This window comes from Telopea speciosissima, chromosome 11 (genome assembly GCF_018873765.1).
Source record: "Telopea speciosissima isolate NSW1024214 ecotype Mountain lineage chromosome 11, Tspe_v1, whole genome shotgun sequence".
Lineage (NCBI taxonomy): Eukaryota > Viridiplantae > Streptophyta > Magnoliopsida > Proteales > Proteaceae > Telopea > Telopea speciosissima.
The window spans coordinates 46,189,206-46,201,251 of NC_057926.1; the positions used below are offsets into that span (position 1 = coordinate 46,189,206).

At 37.3% G+C, this 12,046-nt stretch overlaps 1 protein-coding gene across 4 annotated transcripts in view; it reads right to left on the minus strand.

The window, feature by feature from the left end:
- The window catches only part of LOC122646871, a 29,583-nt gene that overhangs the window by 1,265 nt on the left and 16,272 nt on the right, over positions 1 to 12,046 (minus strand). Inside the window, exons 1-5 of one of the 4 annotated variants that reach the window (XM_043840497.1) lie at positions 9,154 to 9,262; positions 8,677 to 8,803; positions 7,898 to 8,512; positions 5,543 to 6,038; positions 5,251 to 5,332 (exon numbers count right to left, since the gene is read on the minus strand). In XM_043840497.1, the coding sequence (XP_043696432.1) occupies positions 5,251 to 5,332; positions 5,543 to 6,038; positions 7,898 to 8,512; positions 8,677 to 8,803; positions 9,154 to 9,183 (1,350 nt within the window). In that variant the 5' untranslated portion in view covers positions 9,184 to 9,262. Of the gene's footprint in view, positions 1 to 5,250; positions 5,333 to 5,542; positions 6,039 to 7,897; positions 8,554 to 8,676; positions 8,806 to 8,916; positions 9,099 to 9,153; positions 9,263 to 12,046 lie in introns of those variants that run through there. The other 3 variants (XM_043840499.1, XM_043840498.1, XM_043840500.1) reach the window with 3 other exon arrangements.

Here is a 12,046-nt window from a genome sequence, read left to right on the forward strand (position 1 = left end):
TCCTGATTCACAGTCCTGATCTGGTTCCCTAATCTGGGACTCCCAAAGAGCGATGGCCCTTCAGAGGAAATTTCTTCAACATTTTGGAAACTTTTAAGGATAATTAACTTTTATTTTCAACTCTCAATTATACTTTAGTGGCAATTAATCCAACAGTCACATGGATGGTTGCACTTTTGCAACCTGTTTTGACACCCAAGTAATTGGTGATTGTAAAACAGCAATGCTGGGGTGAACACTTCAAAAATACATAAACATGTTAAATAACTCATATCGTAAATCATGACAAACATTGAATAGTCAACTTGGAGACTTTTGACAGAATTTATTTCTTTGGATGTTGAGTTAAAGTGCTATCGGCTTCACTGCAATTCTGAACACTTGTGAAACTGTTAGCTTCAATATTACATGACAAGGATCAACACTCATCTTCCGCAGCCAGCTCAAACAAATGGATGTGAGAGAAAGATTACATCACTTCCAACTTGATGGTTCTGATCTCTTCTTATTCAGAAATTTTAGCAGCTTTGAAAGAAAAAGAAGGATGGTCTACACTCATTCCATACTATAACTGATTGTTAGAGCTAAGAATTTTCTATTTTAATGGATGGTGATAGCAGCACAAATGTAGCTTCACAGTAACTGGATTACCTCTGATTGGAAACAGAGATTCATTGTAAAGAAAAAGTTTGCTCACCAACATACTCCACCATAAATTGATTGAACTGATAAGCAGTGACAGAAATGTAGCAGCATTACAGAACTTTAAGCTTGAGAGTCTCCACACCGTGTTTTCCATTTTTTTTCCAGTTGGATTTGATGGGATGCTAGATGGCATTTCTACCCTGCTTTTTTTTTGTTTGGGGGGGGGGGGGGGTACTTCAGAAGTGACATTTCTATCCTGTTAAGAACTCAATGTTTTGTTATCATGTCCCAAAACTGGTCATTCTGATATTTTTAAGTTCAACACTATTCTCATGAAAGCTAGACACACGATTAGAGTGCCTTTATTGTACGACAAGAAAGAGCATCATTATGAGCACATAAGTTCCGAGATCACTGCAAAAAAGACTGAGCCAGAACTACCACCAAGTGTTGATGCGAACAAATTTAATTTTTCCTTTTTTTTTTGTGGTCCTTTTTGGTTTTTAAAACAGTGCCATGTAAAAGGTTATTCAGTTATATATCCAATCAGAACATAATTTCTTGAATCCGACTTCATCATAGTTGATGGCCAAAATATGGACAGAATTATATGATTTGATAAATGTTCTGTTTTTTAGAGATTATTTAATAGGAATCCAAAATAGTCTTACCAAGTAAGAAATAGGGTTGGATTGCTATCTCCTCCCCTTATAAACAAGTTTGTATGTTTTCTGAAGAATGGAGAATTTTCTGGTTGAGAAAGTGTTTATTTCCACTGGAGATGGATTTCTTTTTATCATCCATGGGGGATGTGCCTAGGGACCTCTTGTTGGATCCATTCCTCCTGAATTCCTAGCAAAGGAATGTTTCCAATTAGCTTTATCTATTTCTTTTAATTTTCTAATTATTTTATTATGAGACGTAAATATCTTTAAGCTCCAAATGAATTAATATTCTCACCGTTTGCTGCCCGATTACAAGCATAAAATAGAATCTCCATGACATAATGATGCGAGAGCATGGCAAGGCCCATAAATTCCACTTCTTGTGTGGATATTTTTTTACATCTTTGGTTTTATTTCTGGAATGTGAAGATCTTGTAAATCGGAGTTGCTTTGGGAAAATTTAGCTAATTTATCTAGAGGGCATGGTGCAACGATGGGATTCTATTTTTAGGAAGTTAACAGGTATTTGTTGTTACAGATTTAAAAAAAGAAAGAGGTATTTGTAGTTAAGTTTCTATTTTAAAGCACCGACAGAGTTTTTTTTCTCCTTGATAGCAGAGATTTAATTAGGAAAGAAAGAAAAAAAGATAGAAAAGATAACACAAACAATATTAACCCAATAAAATAGAGAAAAGAAACAATTGGAAAGCAAAGAATAGTATCTAAACACAGGGCAAGATGAAAAAAAAAACTAGCTAAACTATAAAATTCTAAGAAAGATGCTTGTTTTCTTAAAATTTTGCCATTCTAAGCACCAACAGTGACTTTTCTCTTTTCTATATAAGCTAATAAGCCTATTTTATTTTCACAGAGAGCGCAATGTCTTCACAAAAACCCTAGAAAAGAAAATCACTACCGTGATGTAATGCTGCTCCACAACTCCATTTTTAGGTACATACTTCTAAGTACTGAATCAAGCCACCCAAGGTATGATGTCCAAGTAGTTGCCTCTGCACAAATTTCTCTGATAAGGTGGCCAAGTTTATAGGGATGACAACATTATCTGAAACCTAATAACACTCGTAAAGAACCCTTCACTCCAATAGGGACAAAATCCTTCTCGAGAACTCGATACTGTGACAAGCCTATACCTTGGCTCAATTAGCATAATTCTCATTTATCAGCACTGCACTAATAACCCCAATAGGGACGAAATCCTTTTAGAGAACTCGATACAGTGACAAGCCAATACCTTGGCTCAATTAGTATATTTCTCATTTATCAGCATTGCACTAATAAAATGTCTCTTAACCACCTTCAAAATGCAATTTCACCAACTAATTCCCTGACTAAGGCATCCAAAAGATGATAATAAGAATATAAACCTCTTTGGGAAATTCAGAAGATGACTAATAGAAACCTCTACCAGAAATCTGTTAGAATTATGTGGTAGGCTTGAGAAAACTCAAATCCTCTATCATGGTGTTTCAAGTACATGTCATATCCCATCCTCAAGAGTTGATAAGTTAGTGACGAGAGAATCAATTGACGGACAAAGCAAACACACCTTTAACTTTTTTATCTTAATATTCTAAATAAAATTTATAACATTTCACTATTGAAGGAATTGAACTAGTGAATTTTCTGGATCCCACCAACCTAAGTTTTTGTGTCCTGCTCATGCAACTTGAATCTGCTGATCAACGAACTAGAGACCCAGCAAGCAAGAGAAGGATGGACCCACCCAAGTCTGACTATTGATGGGCAAGGGGAAGTAGAGCTCTATCTATCTCTCTAATTGAAGTAGTGGAATTTTCTGGATCCCACCAACCTAGTTTTCATGCCCCTGCTTTTTAGACTTGAAACTGCCATGCAAGGAACTAGAGACCCAGCAAGCAAGAGAAGGAGACCCACCCAAGTCTGACTAATGATGGGCAAAGGGAAGTAGATCTCTCTCTCTTTCTCTCTCTGACAAGGGAAACTTGGATTTTGCAAATTCTCCACCCTCCTTCGAAAGACTCGTTCTCTTGGCAAACAAACATAGCCTTTATGTTTTTCCCTATAGCAGATCCTTAGAATGCAATCATATCTGCCCCTCAATTATGCTTTCTTTTCTCACATGGACCACAATAACTTAGATTCTCAATTGTGGGTGCTACTACATGGAGTCCTCTGCCATCATGAATCAGAATTACAATCCCTTCTTCAGTTCTTGGAAAGCAAGACTTAAAGCTGCAAAGTCTTTCATGTTCTTTGTATGGATAGAAGATATAGGGTATTAATTGTTCTCTAAGATGCTGCTGAAATAAAGGAGAAATAGTTCTTAATATAACAGACAGATTGGTGAATCAGAAGCATCTGTAACAAACAAAACACAACTATAAATATTTAACGAAAAAGAAAATTGAAAAAGATTGCAAGAAATCGCAATAGAATGGGTTTAGGAGAGATGGGTAATGACTGTGATCATCTCTGGGTGGATTTAGTTCAAATGGACAGGGTAGGCGTTCAGGGGATTCGGGTGTTTGTTTTAGAAATGAAGACCACTTTGGTGCAAGGTTTAAAAACTCACAATCGTGTACAGGATTGGTTTCCATTGATTTCAATTCAAATCAGCTCAGAATCTGCCGATATCATCCTCAGCCGGAGCTCTTTCAGAATTGGTCTGACTGGGCCTGACTTCATCTAACTCGATATGCTAGGAATAGGGGTTAATACAAATCGGCATCGGTTGATTCCGAGTCGAATCAGTCAATCCTGCCATTTCCAATCCAAATTTTAGAAAAAAGCTTTTGTACAACTGAGTATGGAAGAATTGGTCTTCCCCGTTTTGTCTTGCATTTTTTTTCTAAAATAAAAGGGGGGGGGGGGTAAGGCCTTGCAGCATGTAGGGTGTGCTTGCTGACATGCCCCTCATGTTTAGCAAGTTTTATGCCACGAAGAAAATTAAAATAACAGGTAGAAGATTGATAATGGTTTTCCCAAGTAAGTCATTTGATCGATCTCCTCTAATATCATGACTTTTTAGGTGGGTACACAACATGGAGAGAGAAAAAGGTGAAAGCAGAAGATTCAGGTCAGAGAAGTTTGTTAGTAGGTCTTAAGGAGTTTGGATAAGGCTTTGTTGAGTTGCGTTCTAAAATCTGGGGAAACCTCTAGTCTACCACCTCTATAGAAACCTGAAACCCAACAGTGAACATAATTGGAATACCTTTCAATAACCACAGGAGGAACGGAAAGCCTTCTATAGATCTTTGGCTGAAGGGGAGCTTTGATGCCTTTGGTTTATTAGAATTGGTCAGTCAAGACATAAGCTCTGGTCAAAGAAAAGGTTCCCCCTTCCGTAACTTTCAGAGGAAATATGAAACACAGTCCATGCTCCAAATTCCTAGCTAATCATTTCGATGATTTAACTTATTTAGGACTAGGGATCAATTATGATTTCCTTTTACACCAAAACAACCACAAATGTTTGGCATCTGTTATCAAATGGAACCAATTTCGGTTCACCAAAGTTTGAACAACGTACATCACAAAAAAGTTAAAATTCCAACCACTGAGATGCAGCCCCTGCTCCAGACTTCCTTATAACATTAAATGTTAGGGACCCATAATCAAATGGAACCATCTATCTTCCTTCACCAAATTTTGAATAACATGCAGGGTCATAAAGAAGTTAAACTCCTATTATTGGAGAAAGCATCGCAAGAGACCAAATTTAAATTCTAAGAAGAGAGTAAAAAATATGGTTGATACAAAGTATACATAACTTGATGATTCTTTGTAAAGATTCTTAAGAGAAGAAATTTGGGAGATTATTCAGAAGCATAAAAGCAAACTAAACCCATTATATAAGATCAACTGTCAACCGGGTAGCTATGTTTCGATGCAACAATCAGTCAGATTGAAAGCCACCACACAACGAAAGTACTGAAAATACCTCAATTTTACTCATCTCAGCCTCTGTCTTCGCTCTTTGGTGATTTTCCCATGCTTGTATTTTGATTTCTTCACGTGTGTACCTGAAATGTTCACCATGACTTCCCATCTGAGAGACTGAAACTCCATACTTGGAGGCAGTAACTGAAAAGAAGACATGCCCCTATTGGCAACAACCCTTTTGATTCACTGAGAGAAACTTCCCATGAACCGACAGTTCCAGCTATGTGAAGAATCAAACTGGAATTCTTGTAAGAAAACAAAAGCCAAATTTTTGCATTAAGTAATTTAACCTGGCCATATACTTGGCTTTCTCTGCTTCCTCCCAAGCAGCTGCCCGGATCTCAATGTCACTTTTGGCTTGTTGATCCATGGGTACACTCTTAAATGAAGTAGATGCATCCTTGTCCTCGTCGTCCCTGCTTGCCCAAGTAGCAATATTTGTCTTACCAAGCTGAGTTCCAAGAACCATTATTTCTCTCCTAGTTTTCATTTGTAGTTCCTTCCCAGACACCTCTTCTTTGTTAGGATCTAGATGGCAATCAGTTGTACCAACATGTGATGAAGCAGGTGTGACTCGGCCAGGAGTTGAGGGCCTAGAAGAAGATGGGCTTCGCGTTGGTGTTGTTGCTCTCACAGGAGTTCCAGTCCTGGATGGCTCTTGGCTAGCAATAGGAGTCATTTCTGTACCCATATCTCTCATAGACACAGACCTAACTGTGGGAGGAGGTGCAATAAATGTTGTGGCGCCAAGGACAGATATGGATGAATCATGCTGGCTCAGGCTAACTGTACAAAATGCCATATAAGCACAAGACTTTCAAGTTCAAAATTTTTGCCACTATTCATAATTTCAGGAACTACAGATTTTCTAAAATTTCCATACATAAGTTATACAGACTACTTCAATGTAAACAACTTTTTGAATCAAACAAAAACTTTTCAATGTATGTTATTGGATTGGTTTCTATTTGACTAGAATAGAAGTTTCCATGACAGAATTTCTCTATTTCTTTATTCTTTTCGGGACCATAATCCTCTGTAGTTGGCTTTCCTTGCAGTTGGTGTATACCTACTTTGAGGACAGGTGGGGCCAAAAGCCAGAATCTTCCTTGGGGTGGGGAAGCAGAGGACAGCGATGACACAAGTTGAAAGTAAAATGTAGGCTCATGAAGAAGTTCAGGCTTGTACAAAGCCCTAAAAGTCTAAAATTGATAGGGGATGGGCAGTGGCATCTGTCTTGATGTGGCCTCTTGTCATCAGTACATGGCATGAAAAAACTTGGCACGCCAGGATAGGCTTAGAACTGCAATACTCCACATAAAAAATAATAGCAGTGATCTAAGAGAAATCATGATTAAAAATTCATAAATTGATTCGAATGATTTACGATGAAACTGTAGAACCTTCCTTTATTTTCCCAGATCCAAAGAAAATGACTCTAAATAGTGGCTATTGCAAGGTTCTATCACTTTAGCTATGAATCATGGGTCTGTAGCATCACCCAAATGGACAGACTCATACACGATACTTACATAGTTAATTAAAGAATGATTATTTCGTTTATTTTGCCTCATGCATCTAAATTTATGTCTAATTAAGACACAAAAACATTAGGTTAGTATTTGGGGTGGGAAGGGGGGGGGGGGGGAGGGCAGAGTTGAAGCTTAGGTAAATGTTCCCCATCAGGTAATGCGAAACTTATCCATGCCCTATATGGCAAGGATAAAGACAAAGACTTATTTGACCAGATAGGGAAAGGGTGAAAAACCCTTACATCCCTTAGAAGGTCCAGGTTAGGCCATTACCCAACCGTATGTGTCATCCCTACCCTTCATGCTTTCCCCTGCTTCTAACTCTGGCTTCCCGAATAGTTACAAGGAACAATAACCATGGAGGTTGGTTGTCCTTCTCGAGCAAACCCAAATTGCGTGTAGAAACCCCCCCCCCCCCAAAAAAAAAATCCTTTGTTTTTTCATCAAAGAAGAAAAATGGTTCAAGTTTTCACTTCACAAAACCAATTCTCATTGAACACTTCTGACTAACAAAACATCAACAAGCACTTTGACATAATTTACACCACCATCTTACTTGATACTCACAATTCCTATTTCCTCTTTTTTTCCCTTGGCTTGTTGATAAAGATAACAAAATCTGCTAGAGTCAACCCCCTTGTCCATATTATTTGCATATTTGGGGCAAAATGGATGTTCCAAAATCTTGCTTTCTAGGGAAAAGAACATCCTAATTTTATTAGATAGTAGCAGACAAAAATAAAATTGAAGGTAGTAGGGTATTCCTATATAGTTAATACAAATAAATGCAATCAGGTAAGGACACAAGGGCCACTGACAACAATCAAACGAAACGTGATGCAGTAACATCTTAATCTGATAGTATCACAATAATCAAATGTTCAAATTTACCCTATCATAATTCAAATAGATAACCCTACAAAAATAACACCAATACAGAATAATGAAGCATGAGCAAAATTAGTACAATAATAATGGTATGTGCCAAGAGTAAATTTAGGTAATTTTGATAGCAGTGATTGATGTGTCAGGAAATCTTCCTTTGAAATTAAGTAGCATTGAAATGAGCAGAAAATACACATATCTTTATACAAATTAAAAAAACTTGCTTACTCGCCGAGTCTGACACACAGTTCTCCATTATAAGTGCGGGCTTAGAATACGAATCTGCAACTGGACATGTGTCCGGCATCCAACTAACAGACTTCTGTGCCCACACTTCCTTCTTAGATTCACTCGAATCAATACGTTTGGTATCTGCATCTTCGAAAGCAATTGATCTTTGCTCTGGAACTTCATGGACAACCTTTGTAGCTGCTTGCCGACTTCCATACCCGAGCAAACCAGTTTTCCGAGAACCAACCACCTGCACACCGGCCACTAGAGATTGTCCACTCTTAGGCCTGTTTGAAGTTGGGCTTGCAATCCATTTCTGTGCGTCATCCCACTTTGAAGGAGCAGGTTTGGAGAATGGCGCCAAGGTCACTCTGTGAGAGGCTCTCTCAGCTTTCTGAAACTCAAAATTAGAGGACACACTCACACTCTCGTGCCCACTTTCGTAGTCTGGACAACTATCATCTTGAGATCTAATTCTCGAATTTGCTAAAGAATGTTCCTTTAATCTACGATCACTAGCCATATCAGAAGCTAAAGTGTCTGCTGTCGTTATTGAGATTGTGCATTCAGGAAGAACATCTACATCTTTGCAATTCTCTGAAGTACTAGCACCTAGAGAAAAAAATTTACCGCAAATCCATCAACCTAATAGACTAAAAGACATTGAAAAAAAGGGAACAAGAAGGCACTGATAGTCTTAACCCTAACTTCTTCTCCTCAAACCTAACTCTCTAACAGAATAAAAACAAAGAATAGAAGAATTTCCAAATTCTAACCTCTGTTATCCATCTCACTAACTTCAGATCTCAAAGAGCAACTCGATTCCAGCTCTTCCTCTTCCTTTCTCTTCTTCTCAATCCCTAAAAGCATGTTCCGCAGCTTACCAGGAGAAAATCCTCCCCCCTGCAGAGAACAAACACATTATCTAACAGCATAAAAAAAAAACAAAACAAAATTCAGTTCCCAGTTTCCGTAAGCTTGTTATTCCACGAAATTCCCACAATATGAGATCAACCTGATTGTGCAAGAAATCCACTAGTTATCTCTCAGATCTTGAACTAAATTCCTCTGCAAACTCCATTTCCGGGGTTACCCATCCCAGGTCCTCAAAATTAGTCACTGAAAACGACAATTTAAAGAGACTTCGCAGAGATATCCAGGCACGCAACAGAATTTGAAAGCTCAGTTGCAGAGGCATTGAGAGAAGAAAAAGCAATAGAGAAAGACAGAGAGAGTAGAGACAAAAGTAGAACCTGTGGCTTCTCTATCCTTTCGTAATCCATTTAAGCTTCTTTCATCAGTGAATGGCCGAATGGTTAAAGAGCTTCTGCTGCTTCTGCACAGTGCTTAGCTGCTACTCTTACTTTGACCGTGAAGAGGCGATATAGGAAAGAATTTATATTTATTGTTTAAAAGCTTTACTCATTTATGGAATGAAAGGTAAATGCCATTACTGTTTATGTAATTCACGATAATGCCACTCTATCATTTAGCCGTTAAGACACATTATTTTACGGTTTTAGCTATTCTATAAGACAAATGGAGTATAGTTGTTTTCAATACTTTGACCACTAACTAATTCTTATTTATGCTCTTGACTGTTTATCTTGGAAATGGAAGTGACTTGGAAAAGTGTTTCTTGTGTAAGAAGTGATGTCAACCGTCAAAATAGAATCCAAAGATTTTTGTATTTTTTGAGGAACATGACCTATCAGACATTTGTTCCTTTTTACTTCCATTAAATGGTATTCATGCACTCTTAATAGCAGTGGGTGGGACTGATCGCATTTTGAAAACTAGTTTTGTGTAAAGAAATTAGAGTGTTAATTCGAATCTTTAAAGATGTGAATTATAGATAGGCATGTGGTTGATACCCTCTAGATGTAATTATGAGTATTCACTAACTAATAAATATTATATGATGGGGAAATGAATGGTAACCGGTATTGCGTATGGGCGTGTATTTGCATTGAGACATAGCTCAATGCGAAAAGATCGATGCATCTCCAGAAAAGACAGAAAGATTTAGGGACATATTGGTCTTTTTATGTTGGGTTGCGTCTGGGCGTAGGTATACACTCAGGCACAACATTGGTTAGCGTTTTTTTTTTCTTATATGATATTTGGATTAGGTAAGATACCTAGTGAGAATCTACTTCTTTTTTTAGCAAACAAGGATACTTGTTATTGATAAAAACACTTGTCTTTGAAAGGATTGACTTAAACACTTGTCATTAAAAGGATTAACCAAATAAAGTAATGTTGGGATTAAAAATTTCATATGAATTATGAATCCCAGACACACTCCCTAATAAAAGCACTCCCTAATAAAAATGGGCAACCTAACATTATAAAACAGAGGAAAAGGGAGAGACAACCTACAATTAGGCCATTCCTTCTTCCCCTCCATTTCTATCTCCTCTATTCTCCTTCTCTTGTTCGTGAATTTAGGGTTTTTTGAAACCCTAAAAAAACCCTAATTGTGAGAAAGGGTCGGTGTGTTTTTTATGACGAATGCAAGAGTTACATACACTTCCTTAGATTGTTCGAGTGAGGAAAATCTAACATTATGTGAAAGAGCTACACTTGCGACTCGAAAATAACCAGTTTTCTCCAGTGTACCGGTTGTGACCGACACCCAACTTTAGCCTTGAAATTTATGGAGCATCTTTAACCATTTGATTGAGTTGATCAAGATCAATTTATGTAAAAATTATAGAAAAACAGTTTAGTGATGGTTATATCCCCAATCATTGTGGAATCTAGACGAATGCCACTCTATCCATCCATGCAGAAGCTAAGAGAAAAAGTAGAAAAGGTGAGCGGCTGAGTGCTATGTGTTTTGGCCAATATTTCAGCTCAACGGTGATGAGTAATTTATATTAATGTACTAAAATGTTGGGAATGCTAACAAAAAAAACAACCTAACCCGTTTCAGATTATTGTATTATGCATGATGGTAGTGGGTAACAAGTTAACAACTACCAATTACCAAACCTCTTTAAATAAAAAATAGAGAACTTCAACCTTTAATGACAAACTCATATTCATGAAGACGAGCTGGTTATCTGAAGAGTGAGGAAAAACTAACCTATCACCCACCTGTTTTGAAGGGGTAAGAGAACAAGAAGGTAATAGGATTTGAAAACAGCAACGGTGTTATTTGAATGGAGATGGGAATACAGCGAAAGAAGATCTCGTATGAGTTTGGTTACAACTTTCACGAACTTAGAACAATCTCTTTCACAATCTTCGAATATCTTGAACGGTTTCTCCACTAAAAAGAACTCCACACCACAAATCCTTGGGAAAATATGAAATCCCACAGAGAACACAAATACAATTGGAGAGAGAGGAAAATTTTGGTTTTCAATAATAATGTTATGGGGCCTTAGTATATAGCCAAAATCCTAAGGCAACCCCCCCCCCTCTTTCACTCGAAATAGGAAAGGGGGAGAGAGAGTCGTTCACTTAAAGTGAACAACGCCCTCCCCTTGCTCACGGGCTGGGTCAGGCCATCCCACATGGGCGCCATGGACCAGGTCCAATACAAGGATCCGATTAACATTAATAGTTGAATATATACTATAGGATGTGAAAAAGCAAGATAATAGTTAAATAATCCTCCCTCTTTCTTTTAACATATTTTCATTCTTGTTACTCTAAGACTAGGTTTGGATTTTTTTTCTCTGTGATGCATGTGATGAGAATCTTCTTAGATGGTTTTATTTAGTTTTGATTTTGGTAGACAAGGTTTTTAAAAAATTGATTTGATCCTATAGATGAAGGTTTCTTATTATTGATTTCATTATTTCAATGTCTGTTCCTTTAGTAGTTTTCTAAATCAAAGATAGAAGTAGTTAAAAAAGAATATTTAAATGCAAATCAGAAGGTGTAAAACATACAAACTTTGAAGTACAATTGTTGTAGATTTACCATTACTTTTGCCTGTCTGACAGAGCCAAAAACTAAATCAATTCATGCACTTGCTTTTTCAAAAACAAATTTCAGAACTTTTAAAGCCTGTTCAAATTAAATGGTGAGGAAAGTTGTAATCCAGGAATGTTTTGGATCCTACCACCACCATCTTTATTATCAGTCCTGTTTGAAGACTGTGTATTTATATCTCTTCCATGAATCTAATGA